The sequence below is a fragment of the Brachyhypopomus gauderio genome, chromosome 8 (genome assembly GCF_052324685.1).
Source record: "Brachyhypopomus gauderio isolate BG-103 chromosome 8, BGAUD_0.2, whole genome shotgun sequence".
NCBI classification, from domain to species: Eukaryota; Metazoa; Chordata; class Actinopteri; order Gymnotiformes; family Hypopomidae; genus Brachyhypopomus; species Brachyhypopomus gauderio.
Genome location: NC_135218.1, coordinates 18,692,428 through 18,710,917, shown reverse-complemented (window position 1 = coordinate 18,710,917; position 18,490 = coordinate 18,692,428). Strand labels below are relative to the sequence as shown.

At 45.6% G+C, this 18,490-nt stretch overlaps 1 protein-coding gene across 3 annotated transcripts; it reads right to left on the bottom strand.

Annotated features, from left to right (window-relative positions):
* Positions 1 to 1,935: 1,935 nt before the first annotated feature.
* rtn4a (reticulon 4a) lies at positions 1,936 to 11,130 on the bottom strand. Of its 3 annotated transcripts, none has more exons than XM_077015156.1 (7): positions 10,647 to 11,130; positions 7,267 to 7,474; positions 6,725 to 6,863; positions 4,915 to 4,984; positions 4,223 to 4,269; positions 3,510 to 3,568; positions 1,936 to 2,835 (listed from the first exon to the last, which is right to left on the bottom strand). In XM_077015156.1, the coding sequence occupies exons 1-7, from the start codon at positions 11,011 to 11,013 to the stop codon at positions 2,787 to 2,789; spliced, it is 939 nt and encodes a 312-aa protein (XP_076871271.1). In that variant the 5' UTR covers positions 11,014 to 11,130; the 3' UTR covers positions 1,936 to 2,786. The 3 variants fall into 3 exon arrangements, with proteins under 3 accessions (XP_076871271.1, XP_076871272.1, XP_076871273.1); XM_077015157.1 differs by lacking the exon at positions 10,647 to 11,130 and adding an exon at positions 9,319 to 9,557; XM_077015158.1 differs by lacking the exon at positions 10,647 to 11,130 and adding an exon at positions 8,574 to 8,748.
* Between the last annotated feature and the right edge of the window lie 7,360 nt (positions 11,131 to 18,490).

The following is an 18,490-nucleotide window of genomic DNA, read 5'->3' as shown; positions in this document are numbered from 1 at the left end:
CAGACTGACACAGAACATGTTTTCTCCACTCCGGTCCAGTAGCAGTCTGCTTCTCACCACTCCATCCCACAGCTGGCGTTGTGCTCGGTGATGTAAGGCTTGCGTGCAGCTGCTCGGCCAGGGAGGACCGCGCCACGACGCTCCTGTCACACACACTCCTGTTTTTGTGCTAATGTTAATGTCACAGGTGTGACTCGTTATTGAGTCAGCACAGCGTTGGCCGTTTGACGCACTCGGAGACTCGGCGCCCATCGACCCCGCTCTGAAACTTGCTCTGGTTCCTAAACACTTATAATACTCAACAATACCACGCACAAGTGATTATGGGATATCTAAGAGGGACGACACATGGAGCAGTTGTCACGGAGTGTATCCTACTGCAGCATCAATCTGCATAACCATGAAACCATAATAACCCTTATAGTTCATTTGTAAAGTATGATTTGGCTCTTCAGTACATCAGCAATCTCATTGAACCTCAGTGCTCCTCTCAGACCTGGAGATGGAGCCGTAAACATCTTGCTGGTCACGCTCTGAACAGATCCACCTCTACAGTCCTGACCTCAGGCTGTGGAAAGATCTTGCTCAGTGTAGAATCAGCTGAAACTACTCAAGCTTTTAAACCTCCCCTCAAAGCTGTTTCCTGGTTTATGAGCAAGTATTTTAAACTCTTGTAGGGATGGAGGCACTGCACCTGAACATACAAAAGCAAATCCACTGCTGAAAGCACCCGTGTGCAAAACAGGTGTGTGTGCACACTTTCCCAAGGGAGTGGTTCATCCTGAGGAGACACACAGCAGTGTGTGTGTGTGTGTGTGTGTGTGACACACCACATGGAGTCACCGGTTCATATGATCACTGGGAAATCATGATATGTCTGGAGTCCCTCCCTCCACATTGAGAAGCGTCTGGTGTCCTGGTCGGTGGACTGAAATAGTCCCTCTATCCATCTAGTCTGCACAAGTGTTGCTGCAGCAGCCTGCTGGCGTCCTGATGATGGATCTACACGCAGACACCGGCTGGCCTAGCAGGTGCACACAAGCCTTTCACATTTCCGCACTTACACGAGAGTGTATTGGGGTCACTGGTATACCCAATGTAAAAGCATCCATGGAAGAAAGTGTTTAACGTTTGTTGGTGGTCAACAGGATATCACACTCCTCACTTCATTTTATTTCAACACATTAAATGGTATATTTTCTAAATATATTTCTAATATTAAGTACTTGTTTATTTTTTGATCACCCAGAAAGCAAAAAATGAAATCATGAAAAGGACGACCCTTTTTACGCAAGAATTAATGAATGAATTAATGAATTAATTCCTGCGTAAACAACAGTGACCAACGAGAAGGAGAAGAAACATCCAGCATGCAACACACAGACAAAACGGTTCGCAGAACTTCAGATGAACGTCTGGAGTATAAAGAAAAAACCATCACACCAAAAACGTTGCACGCAGGGGTTTTCTGCAAAACACAAAAACAAACAAACTGCAAGACATGATGTGAAAAACGTCATGAAACCCTCTGAAAAGGGGCTGACCGCATAGCAACATCTCCGAGAGGCTTTCACACCACAGCACACAGATAACACCACTCAGCGCTAACCAAGTGTCTACATGACCTCACAGTGGTGCAGAATAGTGAGCATTTCATTAGGCAAACCCGGGTGCCCAGGTGCTGGGTACTACTGGAGAATCTGCCCCATCACAAACATAGCTGTGCACTTTCACAATCTCACCAGGTGATGGCACTACATTCAAACGCATCACAGAAAAAGTGGCGTTCTTTAAAAATTACTTTGACTAGACATTCTGATAAATACATTATAAGAATATTATCATAATTGACTTTTTCTACAGCATTGTAAACAATCTGCGGAACGTCAGTTAGTTTATACATTACTGCATCAACTGCAAGAAGATTCACTCACACACATTTGTCTACAAGCTTTATTGGTACTTGTATTAGATTCACAATACATTCCACAGTCTTCAGCTGAGAATTCATCAACATGTACAATGGATTGCATGACTTCTACCACGTCAGATATTGGGTCCATGGCGGAGATGGAAGGTGTGGGTGAAGGCGTCACTGCTGGGACAACACGCAGACAGACGCAGCTCAAGAAGTGACAGAACACGGCCAACGGCCCAAAGCGCCTCCAGACGCCCCGTTTCACGCGACGGCTAAAACTGCCAATAGAAATGCTGCAGCTACACACCAGATGCCTTGGAAGAAGCACTGAATAGACGTCCAACTTCATGATGAGTTACTAGAGAAACCTAGGAGCGTCTCGCGTGACTGAACAGGTCACGTAACTCGGACCACGATATGGACCCCCACCACACGCTCCAGCAGGACTAATACGAACACAAAAGCTAAAACTCAAGACTGCGGTGAATCGGTTCACTCCTTTGTAAAGTAAACAACCCCTTGACTTCACGTTCCACTCCACTCAACGTCTCCACCCTCAGTGTTCACGTTCCTCTGCTCACATTCACTAACGTTTATTGTAACATAAAGCACTGGAGCTATTGTGACACACAGATTCAGCTCATGGGGTTGTTACAGGGCAGAAGGGGCAGCTTTACTGTAAAATCACAATGTAAAACACTAGGGGAGGGGGTGGCGGTGGTGGATGGGGTATTATGGGGTATTATTCTGCAATGTCTAAGGCCTTATTCCATAATTAAACTGTCCCTAACCCAAAACAAGATCAGTCACTTCCTCTTTCACCTGAACACACTTCTGTCATTCACACTGTAGCGCCACCTGCTGCTTCTTATTCCGCCTTCGGCTTCGGCTTCTCCCCGAAGATCTTGGTTTGGACCCTGGCGACAGAGAGCGTGTTTCATCAGGTTACCGTATTCACAGAGATTACGCAGGTGCTGTTCTCCTGCTGTGTATCATGAGGAAGACACTGAGATACTCAACGGAGGATGCGAACAACAGAGCAGACGACGGGAAGCCCCGAGGAGCCCAAATATGAAGCAGCAGAGGTCACGGGCACAGAGGTCGCAGGCAGAGGTCACGCGCACAGAGGTCACACACATCACTTTTCCACCAACAAATGCTGGTGCTCATACCAGAACAGTGACCCAGCGACCCTTTGAAGAACAGACCCTTGAGTCCACTGGTGAGCTGGAGAGACCAGCATGAAACAGACGTATGAAATAGTACAACTACTTCTGTATCTCTAACTGCCCAGAATCAGGAAGTACTGCATCTGTTTCTCCCGTGGACCCAACGATTCATTACTTTCTGCGTTTTAATGCTTTTAGCTGTAAGTAGAGTAGTGTGGGTATTAATGAGTGGAGGCTAGGCCCCGCCCCTCGGCTGCTGACATCACAGTCGCTGGGTCCAGACCAGCAGGACTTTGGTGTCACAATAGCAGCAGTTTTAGTGTCAGAGGACGTGTGATTATGCGGTGGAAAAGCGTTGTTCAGGAAGGTGTCACCAGCACCACGCAGGAGTTAGCGTACGAACACAGCCGGCTTATACGTACTTTTTCACGACATCTTTGATTTGGTTGTTCACCAGTCCATAGTAGTGGTCAATCTGTGTCTGGGAGGAGAACACAAAACATTGGCCCCTTAGCAGATCAGGCAGAGTCCAATAACACATTACACAAGTCAGGAAGTTCACAGTGTACCTAGAGATGACTGCTGATGCAAACATGACTGGAGTTTACCAATAATGTGAATAATCTCTCCCTTACTTCCCTAGATTAAAGAGAGCTTGAGAATGTTAATGGGCTGCATCACTCACAGCAGTACAAGTTAGTCAAAATGGCGCAGCCAAAGTCTGACTGTACAAAGAGCAGCAAAGGGGGGGGGGGCGAGAGAGAGAGAGAGAGAAAGAGAGAGAGAGAGAGAGAGAGAGAGAGAGAGAGAGAGAGAGAGAGAGAGAGAGAAAGAGAGAAAGAAACAGAGGAGAAAGAGGTAGAAACAGAGGAGAGAGATGGAGAGAGACTCAAAGCAGTACTCCACACCACTCCCTGCTCATGCAGGTCTGGCCAGCCCAGCTGAAGGACACAGGACAGGTTCAGGCACTGCAGGGAGCCACATTAGCCAAAGGCTGCCCACCCCCATCCCTACAGCAAACACAGCTGAGCTTTTTATATTCACACAAATAAATATATATACAAGACATGCGAGAGAGAGTCTCAATATGCATTAGTCATGCCACTGTCAGTCATACTTTGCGCATTAAACATACCTGGTGTTTCTCATAGATGACAGGCCAACTGAAAGCTGCAATATGCGCTAGAGAGAGAGAGAGAGAGAGAGAGAGAGCACAAGAAGCAGAGAAACAGGGAGGAGAGGAGGAGAGAAAGAGAAATGGGGGAGAGGTGGAGAGAGACACAAACATAATTCCACAGTAAAATAAAATGTATATAATATGGCTTATAATAGCATTGACAGGTAAATGTAGGACACAGCACCAGCGTCAGGACTGGCAGCTGTCTCCAGCTCCCCGCGAGACCCACCCGGCCTCCACCCACCGCTTCACCCAAACTGTCTCCAGTTCCCCGTGAGACCCACCCGGCCTCCACCCACCGCTCCACCCCAGCTGCTGACTAACTGCAGCTCCTCCTGGGGAGTGAAAGGTCTTGCCAAATCATGACTGCACCACAAAGAGTTTTGGACAGCAAGGCCGAGACAGCAATGCTTTTAGCAAACATTGTTTTCCAACATAAATTACATTCATTAGCTACAGAAATGTACTAAACTGATTAGCTTCATAGCTGGATCAAAGGTTTGGAATCTTAATTTCAGTTAGACACAAGCACTTGCACTCAAGAAGGCCCCCCCAGCAGCGCAGACGGTCTTGGTAGACATGGATCAGGTCAGTGTGGAACACTGGAGAGATCCATACAAGTGAACCTTATCCTGGGGAGATTCACCTACCAGCGATGAGGAGAGTGAGGCCGTTGAACATGGCACCAACGTAGGTCAGGATCCACATGAGAACAGCAAACTGCAGAGAAGAAAACTCCCATGACCAAACTCATATACTTCTATAACACCACACTGGAGCTCAAATGAACAAGTTAGGGAACATCGTGGTTTGTTATTTTATGTTTTTTCTTCTAATTATTTTAACAGTATTTCTTCTGTAAAGCACATTGAGTTGCATGCATGTATGAAAGGTGCTATACAATTAAAGAATCATTTTTATATTCCACATATAACATTAAATATATAAATATATACATAACAGTAAAATCAATTACCGCCATTACAGTAGTGTTCTGCTTTTTCTTAAAAGAGGTTAAAGTTCGTTCAGGAGCAGGACAGGGTGGGGGGGATTAGGAGCCATATTTAAACACGCCCAGCAGTTATGCTACACCAGAGCCAGGAGCCCGCTGCACGCTAGGGAGAACCCGTTCACACGTGCTCTGCCAAATGGACCCGTCACTCACGAGGTCACCGTGGGAGCAGGCCGACATGGGGCCCCGCTACAGTCCGAAGGAGTTAACGCCCCCGCAGGTGCACCGCTCCAGGGAACCGGAGCCTGGCCCGCGCAGGGGGGCCTGCAACCCGACCCGAGACCACCCTCCGCCCTTACACAGACACCTCACACCACCAGGTTTGGAGGTGCTGACTTAACACGATCACAGGAAGAACTTTCCATTGCGGCAGGAATATGACATCCAGTGCACTGGCGGAAACAGCACCCAGAGTTTACACCGACATCTACTGTGTTCTGAACTGAAGGGATGAACTTTAAACCTGTGCTCAAATTTATTTTATGGGCTTTGACCGAAAAAGGCAACAGCAAATGACAGCAAAGCAAAAAAAGATTCATAGTTTTGTGTTCAACATTATCATCACATAAAACCAGCGTATATATGCTGTATTCATGTGAACCAAAATGCATGAATCAATATGAATGAATTCCCTTCCATTCTTGACTATCTGTCTCCTCCTCGGAGGCCCAAGGCTTTAATTACATACAAGAGCCCAAGACTGAGATGAGAGACAGCCCTGGCCTGACAAAATAATAAAAACAAACAAAAGAGTAGTACAAACACACAACACCAGCACCGTTCACACACTGACACACACAGCCACACGAGCAGATTCACGCATGCTTACACATTCATTCACAAGCAGAAGTTTGAGTTACACAGCATGTTTGGCATGGGAACCAACAGCAGTGCAATCATCTCGAGTTTAAACACTGATGGATGAAAGGTGCCCGAGTTAGAAGCATGGCAGACGCTCCCTGGGCATAGTCTCCGTCCCGACCTCAGACGGCCATGGCAGACGCTCCCTGGGCAGATCCATGGTGAAGTCATCAGCGCGGCTGCTAGCCTCCCTTCCCGTACAGGGCTGCCCTGTCTCCCACACACACTCTCCAGTTTCTCATATATCATTTATAACACTTCATAAACCAGCACTGATCACGAAGAACCTGAACTCAATGAAAACATATGAAATGGTGCACGTCTGGCTCATAGGATTACCTTATACTGCCTGATATGTCTAAAAATACTGCATAACCCTTGACCTTCACAGGGACAAGACCCTTCAAAATTCTTTGCATGGTGCGAGTCTTCACCCTACACCAGAGTAGGAGGGCTAGACATGAAAAATAAACCTGGTCGGACAGAAGGGCAAAGGCAGCCACGCTAAGAAGGTAAGACTGGAGATCTTAACACAGGAGAGCACAGGAGACCTGCAGTGAAGTGCAAGAACACATTGTTTCTCACACCTTCAGAGAGTCCACCAGGTCTTCCACCAGGAAGAGGCGCCTCAACTCCTTCACAGCAGCGTTGGTGTGCTCCAGAGTCCTGTCGGCGTACTTGTGTACCGTCTCGGCGGGTATGGCGATATCATGGTCCAGGTACACCCTGCAGGAGAGGAAGAAGAGGCATCAGAGCCGCAGAAGCACCAAACACACTCCCCTTTTAAAGGAGAGCGCCTGGAGATGAGGGCACTAGTGAACACGCCTCTGACTGTGCTCTTCTGACAGGCTGTTTATGCACAAACTCACACTGTATGAGGTTAATAATACTGTGCAAGGATTTATATTTTAAACTAGCCTCCAGCCTTCAGAGAGAGAGAGAGAGAGAGAGAGAGAGAGAGAGAGAACAAAGTAAATGAGACACAGGTTATGTGGTTCTGTTAAAGATAGTGCATGCTTGAAAGTGTGAAGCTGTTTAAACTGTAATTTTAAAAGTTCAGAAGGTCCAACTTTAGTCAGTCTATTTTTATTGAGCTGAGCGGATCTGCGTGCAGTAATCTCTGTCTCACTTAAAGGGGTGGCCATCCTCGGACTTCTGCACAGCCTGCAAGATGCCCTTGTATATCCTGAAGGAGATGGTGACGGAGAGCAGGGCCAGAGAGACGTAGGAGAGCACGCTGACGATGCTGCAGGCGTTTAGAGCCAGCAGCACGAAGAGGCTGGCTCCAAACACCACCCCAGTCCTCTGCAGGTCACGCCAGTACAAGAGGTCAACCACTGACACAAAGACAAGACAGTGGAGGGAGAATGAGAGCACATGTCTAAACGTGTAGCCCGGCCAATGAGTTGCACTGTTCACACTGGTAACTGACAGCAGTCAAATCCACTCAGGTTTAAACGATGACCAATGAAAGTTAGCCATGTTAGAAACATCTAGAGTAACGTGGAGAAAAAGGACACAGTGGTCAGTAACGTAGTTACTTTGAGGGGAGGACAACGCTTACATTGGTGGACAGTAACCTAGGACAGAAGCTTTACTCCTTGTAGATCAGTTATAGAATAAATATCCTTATGACCACTTGGTGCAGGATAACTGGTTAAACTGGTTTTTAAAAACCAGTTGAAGTGGCAATAACACTGATCATTAACAGATGGGCTACTCTGCACTGGAAAAAGACGTGGAGCCGGTGACTGATGACTGCATTTCACCTGAGTGTACCTTTGGCTGAGGTTCATTTACAATCAATAATACATTTTTATTTATACAGCATCTCTCTTAAACCCAAGATCGCCTGACAAACCCCTTACAGTCCCCGTACACACACGTAGAGGACATGTGGGTACTGCTTCCTTAACACCAGGGATTCCTGCGCAGATTGGTGGAAGATTGGCAACAGTGCGGGCTTACGGGCCACAAGAAGCACAAGAGGAACCAATAACCCAGCCCAGCCCAGCCCAACCCAACCCAACCCGTAATGCGGGGACACCGCAGGTCCACATAAACACACATAACAAACGGAACCCACATCTGAAGGTTACACGACATACGAGTCGGCTAGACAGCTTAGCTGCCTTTATGAAGTCGACGTGAAGTCCCCCGAGTCCCAAACGCCTCCAAACGATATTTGGTACGTGTACCGTACGAGAACATGAAGTGCAGATAGCTCGGTACCGTTAACGGTGACTGTGACAAACGGCCTCCACACCGGCGGCTAGCGGACCAGCTAGCCCAACGACGCCGAGTCTGACGCCAGGAGGGCACGCGCCGAAAGCGCGAGGGGCTTTTAAACACCAACGGCAGCGTCGCGAGACACACAGCCAGTATAACACACGTCTGTGCGTGAAATGGACGACAGAAACTGTGAGAAACACTAACCTTGTGCAGAAACCATCTTGCTTCTTCTAACCGACGCCTATCCGAGAACAGATAGGAGAGACCAAACCTACTAATAGCGATATCGTCTTCCGGCTAAGCAATGTCAACGTAAAAGTCTCCGGTGACTCATCAGTAAAAGTCCTCAAGAAACAGACTCCACAGTCAACTCAAGAGGTTTAGTGGTCACGTAGAAGGATTTAGAGGGTATTGCTTTCATAGACTTAACACTTCATTACTTATGCATACACCTGCTTCACTTCACCGGGACAATTTTCAGCACCCTTAAAGTGTGATTTATGGGCCACCATGTCCGTCCATAGTTGAGACCCTTCCAGAATATAGGTTCAGCCCAGAGGACTAGAAACATCTGACACAGAGTGCAGAAGCAATAGAAAAATGTCTAAATGTTGTTTAGTGTTTAAGATTTTGTATAAAAATTTGAGTATAATGCTCAAGCTTTTTGAAAGTACAGAAAGTACCAACTTGAAGCTATTACACTAAAGAAGAACCATGAGTCTCAGGACAGGCAAGACACTTACTGTGGCAAATATGACCATTTTCTTCCCAATCACACCAAGAGCAGCCATAACACGCACAAACAGACAAAACCAGCCAACAGCAGCAGCTAAAACCTTCTCCCACCAACAGTCTTTGGACAGACAGACAGGACATTATGAGCTATTCTAATTTCGACTACTCCATCTTAAAACCATAAAAAATGAGAAGAGAAGCCAGTCACAGATACCCTGGTTTTGCCAATCTTTTGCATCCATCTTGTTAGCGTTCCACGGTAGTGCAGTGCTGTTTGACGAGGATCATTCGGTCATTCCAGCCGTGACGAGAGGAGGTGGGGGGGGATTGAGGCAGTTAGGAGGCACGCGCCTCTCTCTGGGGCAGACCGGACAGGGACTGAGGGGTAACACGGAGGCTACAGCTCTCCTACACTCGTCGGCACTGCTGAGGTCAGCTGACCGTGGCCACAGATGAGTGTCCATGACAGATGAGTGTAGTACTCCATTCTACTCAAGTAGCACAGGGTGATCAACATTACACACCAGCAGCGGACTGGCAGCACATCGTGTTCCCATAATGACGGCTGGTAAAGGCGGGCCTTGCTGCAGTGGGCGTCAGTATGCATGAGTACGACAACGTCTCTAAACAAATAAAACCTAGACCAGCCATTACAGCTAACCCACGTCAGATAATCTAATGGAAGGTCAAGTCTGACAGCCTAAACACTTCTGACTACATTTTACTGGATCTATAGCCTAACTGGTGAGGACTCCAGAACACAGCTCTTTCTGTTTTCCAAGACACACTCCACATCCCAATAATACTTGTGTCAATATTTTTATAGCCATCCCAGCAGGAGGGATAAGAGGAGGAAAAGCTGAATGGCCCGTTTAGAGCAAGGGTTTATGACACGTGCGCGTTACAGTTTGCCAAGAGTGGCGCGTGGACGCTGTGGTCACTGAGTGCACACCTCTGGGTCATCCACAAGATGGCAGAATACCTTCACCTCAACCACACCACATTACAGTGGATTATGCAGACGTTAACCAGAGACTCACTTAAAAAAGGTGCTTATTTGTGACATAACAGAAACCCTTAGACCAGCTCATCTTATAAATACAATGCACTGTCGATAAGTTAGACGTTAGGTTAATAAACGGACACTTTATACCCAAACCAACATATCGGACCTGTGCAAAAATATTCTTTGGGTTGGGTTCAAAGGCCATAGAGCTCATGAGCACGACTTTGGCAAAGCCAGGCTGCCATAGATAAGCAAGCAGAGAACATGAGGTTATGTTGGTCTGGTCGACCCAGTCCTGTAGCCGCGGAACCCATCACAGAATCAACACAGGACGTTGTGAAATGAGCCCAAATTACAAAGTTGTTGCTGTACCTGTATTGGTAGCTTTAAACTGTCTGCTCATAACATTAACACTGGGGAATGTTTATAACCAACGTGGGCTTGACTGGGTTATAATGTAATTTTGAAATCAAGTCAAATCACACGGATCAGAACAAAATCACGACAGAAAAGCTTCGTAAAAGTCTCAAACTTACACTGAGACGCCAGTGTAGTTTGGCCAGTCTCTGTCTCTGTCTCTGTCTCTTCCGCCTTGGCTGCTCCCCACCCCGTGTTCAGTGAGGGTTCCGGACGGGCAGGTCTCGCCCCGACTCGCTCCGGTTCTGGGTTTATGTCCATAATTGGTTCTTCTGTCCGTGGCAGTGTGGACCTGTGCCTCGCGATAGCAGCCATCGCACCTCCGGCCAAATCCAATATATCGTCCTCTTCAAATGGTTTAGTGTCCGAAAGATCCGACGGTTCTTCTATAAACTCATTGGTGAAGGACTCTCTCTGGTACTGTTCATCCTCCTGCAGGTACTTCACTTCGGAACCTGGATGCGTCGTGGAGCTGATTCGATCCATTATGGGGAAGTGCGCCTCTCAAATCTGTGTAACGTGTCCTTCACCAAATATCTGACGGTAAAACTAAGATGACAGGCGGAGAATCTCGGTGGAGAAGGGAAGTGAGCAGTGGGACAGTACCGCAGAGGGACGTGTTTGGACATTTGGGCCACTTTTGATAGGCTTTGGTGTAAAGGGGCGTCGGCAGTCCACGTAGCCTCCCTCGGAAGAAGAGCTGTCTGTACCAGAGACCGTATCTGGTCCCCACTCATGAAGAGCCTGCAGTCACACTCGGAACACATACGCTGCGATTCGCTTGAAAGAAAAGTGCATTACTGATACTAGTCGTTAAAGCAATTTTACATTTGAGCATCTCCAAAAGACTTTTCTGTAACCTAAACACAGGCCAGGATGGACTATGAAAGATTTTTGGAACAAGTTTCAGTCAGTGGGTAGTGGAAATTTGGGAATAGGAAGAATTAGGAACAATCTAAGAATCCTAGAAGTAACGCAGAAACGTTCTATATGCTGTAAATCCATTAAAAATACAGCTTAAAAGTTATATAAAGTTACAGAATTTATCTGTATGCTATTAACGTTTCTATATGCCCAAACAATACATTCTGTCATTTCAGTTATGAAAACTATAGAAGCAATTGTCTAAAAACTCGGGAGCACTCTAAGAGTTTATCCCAACGTTAGCAGAAACATACTCAGTTGCAATGCGTAATGAATTATTTTTTTTAACTGTAGGCCTATTCAGTGTAACCCACTGTGCACCAAATGAAACTTGTATGGGTTTCTATTCTCCAGGGCTGAAAAGGCTGGTCACTGATAAAGACCGTGTCGGGGGGAAAGCAGCCTGCTCCACACGGGTGTCTCCACTGTCTCACGGAACCGGAGCGGTTCTGCAGGATCGTTGTGTGTGTGTGTGTGTGTGTGTGTGGGAGAGGTTACTCTAGGAAGACTGATAAGAAACACTCACTGATGAGGAACACACTTCCCCATGAGTGGTTGAGGGGTAAAAACAGCCGCTCAAGATTGTGTAACACTCTCGCAAAGTGGAGCAAGTATTGCACACTGTTTTAGCGGAACGTCACAAAGAGTGTCGTGGTGCACGTGGATCTTTTAAGAACTTTGTTCAGCGTTTCCCCGAACCCAAGAAACGCCAGTGCGCGCGCCTATGCGTCACAGGTTAAACAAGCACGCGCTTCTCCCCGACTACGACCAAACAAAACGAAACGAGGAACAGGAAGAAAGCAGTGAGCACATGTAAACACCACTCCTTTCTTGGCTGGAGTTCTTCTGTCTACACCCGTTATTACTATTTGGATGGTGCCGACTCAGAACGGTGCAGGCAGGCTTGGTGTAGTGGATAATGCCGTGTGGCAGTAGGCTATACGCTATCAGAAAGTGGGTCATCCGGCTCTAAACCATGTGTCCTGCCCACAACAAAGACTACTGCGCTTTGCTGTTGGAGTGGACAGAAACCCGAGAGCGTCTGCTGATAGAATAGACTTTGCTGCCTTGAGCCATAGGCTATCGTGTTGTTTTTGTGTGGAGAGGGTGTGTATGTGTGTGTGTGTGTGTGTGTGTGGGGGGGGGGGGGGGGGTGGTTAACAACAGATGATAGTTCAGAATGCCACCCAAACCAAGCCATTAAGACCTCTGACTACATGCTGCAGGTGCTGCACCTCTCCTTCACGGCCCACGTTGCTAACGCAACACGATCATGCAGATTCGCCCTTCACAACATTCGAAGGATTCAGCCATTTCTCTCTAGGGAGGCCACTCAGGTTCTTGTCTAGTCCCTTGTCATCTCAAGACTGGACTACTGCAACTCCCTCCTGGCTGGTCTTCCTATGCATGCCATCAAACCCCTGCAACTGATCCAGAACGCTGCAGCTCAGCTGGTCTTCAACCTTCCCAAGTTCAGCCATGTCACTCCCTTGCTGTGCTCCCTCCACTGGCTTCCGGTAGCTGCCCACATCAAATATAAAACCCTGGTGCTGGCCTACAAAGCAAAGAATGGTCCAGCTCCTCCTTACTTGATGGCCATGGTAAAACCCAGATGCATACCTAGAGCGCTCCGCGCCTCAAGTATGTCTCATCTTGACCCTCCATCATCCAGGACACATGGGAGACAAGCATCCAGACTTTTCCCTGTCCTGGCTCCAAGGTGGTGGAATGAACTTCCCTTGTGTGTCCGAACATCGGAGTCACTTGCTGTCTTCAGACGCCGACTGAAGACCCACCTCTTTCAAGTGCACTTTACATAATTATGCTTCGTCTATTGTGCTTTATCATCTCTTTCCTCAGGTGTTTGTTACAGGTATTGCTTACTGTCTTTTTCTCAGGTATTGTGCATAATTGGGTTATAGGAATTGCTTACTGTCTTTTTCCTCAGGTGATGTGTATATTCAGGTATAATTGTTAGGTATCATATGACTTTCATCTAGTGGTTTTTCCAGCTTAGAGTACCTTGTGTTCAGGACTATCTATACTACCTTGGAGATTCCAAGCAACTACATAGCACTTTTGTAAGTCACTCTGGATAAGAGCGTCTGCTAAATGCCATAAATGTAAATGTGTTACAGTATCAAAATGTGCTCTGTCTGGTCAGCCCCAAAAGATGAGAAACACTGGCTAGACCAAAACTAGAGACCAGTCAATGCATTTTAAAAGTGTACAATGTTATTGAGCATCTATAGTATTATCAATTTTCTTTTTTGTTCACTCACTTTAAGTGGTCTGTGTATGTCTGCTCTGTGTAGTGTGGTCTGTAGGTCTGGTCTGTGTAGTCTGACCTGTATGTGTGGTCTGTGTAGTGTGATCAGTGTAGTCTGGTCTGTGTACTGTAGACTGTAGTGTGATCAGTGTAGTCTGGTCTGAAGGGTTGGTCTGTGTAGGGTAGTCTGGTCTGTGTAGTTTAGTCTGTTGTGTGGTCAGTTTAGTCTGGTCTCTAGGTCTGGTCTGTGTAGGTCTGGTCTATGTAGTCTAGTCTGTAGGTCTGGTCTGAAGGGCTGGTCTGTGTAGGTCTGCTCCACAGTTCAAGCAGTCATAGGCTGAGGCTCATACCTGGAGTTCAGACCTGTGCTGTCACTCACACTGTGTTCACACTCTGCATCTCATATACTACAGCAGTGTAGCACGAAGACTCCCCCTGTCCCTGGATATTTCATGCCTCACTGTTTCATACTGACTGCAGAACTTGTCAGAGTTCACGGCAACTGGTGGAAAACTGCTCTCAATCACCATAATGGTCATTCTGTCACTAACTGTACAGGAAAATGTTATGAGTTACAGTGTTATGTATAATTAATAAGTGACTGTTGGGTCCCCAAAAATAAACTTCTATATCTAATATCAGATGATGCAGGTACCATATTTGTGCTGAACATCTTGATTGTGCAAGAAACATTACAAAATTCATGTTACAAATATTAAGTGTGTAACGCGTAGCGCGCTGAGGAGTGAGTAGGCGGACATAAACGCTGAGGAGAGCGAGATTTAATGAAGGGAATTCCAAAATCAAAGTCAAAATCACAGGCAGGGGTCAAAACAGGAGAGCCAACCAGGTTAGAGGTATATATAGGCATGACGAACACAGAACGATACGAAACGAGGCAGGGTAACACAGAACAGAGTGTAAACCAATGGAGATTACAAATACCAGGGCAGAGAAATACAACAATTTCTTGCTTCTGGTTTGTATAAATCATACATGTAGAGCCTTGCAAAAGCAGCCCTCTTAAAAGTCATCAGAATGGTCTGGATTATAAATAACACTTGCACAGATTGTTATAAATAAATTCTGACTATTTATCAGATCTTAAAAAAAGGAAATGAACCTGAAAATGCAGCTTGCAACAACAGGGTCACTTGGCCATTCGTCCTGGAAGACCTGATCTAGATTGTTTACTCATTCACTCATTATGAAATGATGAATTATGAAACAGTGCCTCAGATTCTTGATTGGTCTGAGATCTGGAGGTTTACTAGGCTACGGTAGAACATTCGCCATTTTGTTGTTCACGGACGTCTGCTGGGCTTTGTCCTTCTCTCCTGCTGAAAGTTGTTGGTGATGGGGGAGCATTTTCCTCAGTGCTGGGGTGGTGTTTGTTGGGTGGTGTTTGTTGGTGATGGGGCAGGGGGACATTGTGTCACACGTCACAGTTTGAGTTTAGCTGTATCCCTCTGAGGCTTCTAACTAGTCATCCTCCCACACAGCCCATGGTACGCAGTCCCCACTAGGCTGACTGCTGCATTTCTACTCCAGCCTGGGCCACTGAAATCTGTTGCTACTTCAAAGTGATTATTGGCCTTCGTCTGTATTCCCTCACAAGTCCCCTCTCGCTCTGATGTTCTGCGGGACGGTCATGTCTAGGCAGGACCTGGGCGGTATGATGCAACTCCGGTTTCGTCATAACTGATCCAACAGACAAATTTTACTTGGATGTGAAAACCTTTATTATGTAGCCTTTTCTTATCTTATCTGCATCTTATCTGCATCTGCAGTTTTACCTTTAACATAAGTGCTCAGGTGACCCTGTTTTAAAACATGTGAAAATATCTTCCTCTCTAGGGCCACCATCAGCAGTTACCTTTATACCAGGAGGCAGCAGACAAACTGGTTTCACCATGTAGGTTCTACTTCCTCAAGACAAATTCATGAATCAATCAAAATAGCATAGCAACTTAATCAACACTTATCTAGTTTATTCTATTAAGTGAATTGAATTATTATTTGATGTAATATGTTCAGCCTACATTTAATTGTGCCTTAGATAACGTGGTGGCAAGAATAAGTAAATGAAATAGACAAAAAAAAGTCAGACTTTAGGACAGCAACCATGCCCATATTAAAATGAACTGAATTCTAGAATGTAAATAGAGTATGACTAAACCAGTAACATCTGTGGCTGCTTAGAAGGGCATCCTTATACACCAGTGTACTTAACACATCTTAACACATATTTCATATTTGATCGAAAACACCAAAAAATATCCCACATAAGTATTCAATATTATACCTATAACTAAGAACCAGTCACTGGATCTCAGCAGTCTGGAGCCATCAGCATGTTATACTTTCATGGATTTTCAATAACAAGCCTGAAACTATTAGGCATGAAATCCTGAATCAGCCTGTTTAGCCCGAGCGACCCATCACAGCTCATGCAGACACTGAGCCCAAAGCAACTGTAGACAAGGGTGGAGGTTTTCTCTACAGTTCAGATGATGATTACAATTTTTCCTCCTTTAAATCTTCATACTTGCCTTGTGAATCCCACTCCTAAAATGCTACAGAATAATTAAACCTCTTTTAAATAAACTCACACAGCAGTGATGAAGCCTCAAGTCCAATTCACATTCTACAGTGATGCCTCATGTTTAAATGAAGAGAAAGCTGTGGCCCAACAGATAAGCTCTCGTTTGAATGAGAATAACGTTTATGAGTAAATTTAGGCAGCAATTAAGCCGAATCACAGTAATGGGGCGTAATTGAGGGGAGCTGTGGACATGACAGCAGTTGTTACTGTCTCACTGGTGGGTGTAGTGTCTCTGTGGTGGGTGTAGTGTCTCTGTGGTACTTGTAGTGTCTCTGTTGTGGGTGTAGTGTCTCTGTGGTGTTTGAAGTGTCTCTATAGTGTTTGTAGTGTCTCTGTGGTAGGTGTAGTGTCTCATTGGTGCGTGTAGTGTCTCTGCGGTGGGTGTTGTGTTTCTGTGGTGTGTGTAGTGTCTGTGGTGGGTGTAGTGTCTCTGTGGTGGATGTAGTCTCTGTGGTGGGTGTAGTGTCTCTGTGGTGCTTGTAGTGTCTCTGTTGTGGGTGTAGTGTCTGGTGTTTGAAGTGTCTCTATAGTGTTTGTAGTGTCTCTGTGGTGGGTGTAGTGTCTCTGTGGTGGGTGTAGTGTCTCTGTGGTGCTTGTAGTGTCTCTGTTGTGGGTGTAGTGTCTCTGTGGTGTTTGAAGTGTCTCTAGTGTTTGTAGTGTCTCTGTGGTGGGTGTAGTGTCTGTGGTGGGTGTAGTGTCTCTGTGGTGGATGTAGTGTCTCTGTGGTGGGTGTAGTGTCTCTGTGGTGCTTGTAGTGTCTCTATGGTGTTTGTAGTGTCTCTGTGGTGGGTGTAGTGTCTCTGTGATGTTTGAAGTGTCTCTATGGTGTTTGTAGTGTCTCTGTGGTGGGTGTAGTGTCTTTGTTTTGTTTGTAGTGTCTCTGTGGTGCTTGAAGTGTCTTTGTTTTGTTTGTAGTGTCTCTGTGGTGCTTGAAGTGTCTCTGTGGTTGCACTACATGTTAATCAATACTCTTAGTCACAACACGATTGTTACACAAAGTGTAACAGGAAAAAGTGTAAACCTGACACTGGTGTTACGTTTGAAAATGCAGCTACTGTTTAGTGTAATAACACAATGCTCCTCATCACTTGAGCACTTTATGCATCAGTGTCATTACACTTCCTGGTACATAGCTCAGAAATAGCACCACTACAAACATTAGTGCAATATTTGTATATATGTTTAATATTTTTCTAAAGTTGTTTTTTACAGTAATTATTCTACAGATACAGTTGTGTTTGTCTATGTCTGTCTGGTATGTCTACCCATTGTCAAAAGTGCACTTGGTTTAAGTTATTTATTGGTGCTTGTACATGCACAATCTTGTTCAGGTGTGCACTCTTCGTGGTATGAGAATGACAAAAACGTTCATTTTGCCTTTGACCACTAAGTCCTTGTGGGTCATTTAACAAACTGGCTACAGGTTGGCAGGTGGATGGGAGAGAAACAGTCAAATCTCCAAACAATGAATGAATCTGTATTCCAGCCATAGACGCCTAATCAGGTTATCATGATTAATGTTGTAATAGATTAGGTAATTGATACTGTAACTAACTGTGAGCTTTTTGGACTGTGGGTGTATGTTGCACAAGTCCACGACTAGTTACTCCAATGTTCAAATCATACTGGGAGAAACTCAAACTGATGAAACACAAGCAAGATCAGAAGAATTCCCACTTGTTCAAGGTGTTGTTCCACTTCAAAGACTGAACCATGCTGCCATCTAGTGGACACATTAAAAGCATTTGGGTCCTGTTAGCGAGTTACTTACTAAGAATCATCAGAACAAAATGCATTTCGAAACAAGACAACTAGTCAAATCTAAGAACTGCGCTAATAACCCAACTGCATGGTTGGCTGAAGAAATGTCAGTGTAATAACTGAGAAAGATGTATGTACAGTTCTGAAATAGCAGTGATGCTTCTATGTATGTTCATGGTGTATAATGACTGCTGGCTGATCTATATAGTGTTAGTCACACTGTAAAGGGTGACGGCACGTTGATAAGTAAATGTCATAGAATTGATCATGCCTCTATTGATAATGCCTTTATTGATCATGTCTCTATGGATCATGCCTCTATTGATCATGCCTCTTTTTTAAGGATTCAAGGATTCTTTATTATCATTCGCATAACATATGGTGCATGAGGTGGAATGAAACTG

Bases quoted from the DNA above. Each gene is read 5' to 3' on its own strand.
- rtn4a (XM_077015156.1), bottom strand. From the start codon at position 11,013: ATGGATCGAATCAGCTCCACGACGCATCCAGGTTCCGAAGTGAAGTAC. The intron at 4,270-4,914 runs GTAGGTGAATCT...CTCTCTCTCTAG, and splicing joins CCTCACTCTCCTCATCGCTG to CGCATATTGCAGCTTTCAGT. The intron at 2,836-3,509 runs GTACGTATAAGC...CTCTGTCGCCAG, and splicing joins ATCAAAGATGTCGTGAAAAA to GGTCCAAACCAAGATCTTCG.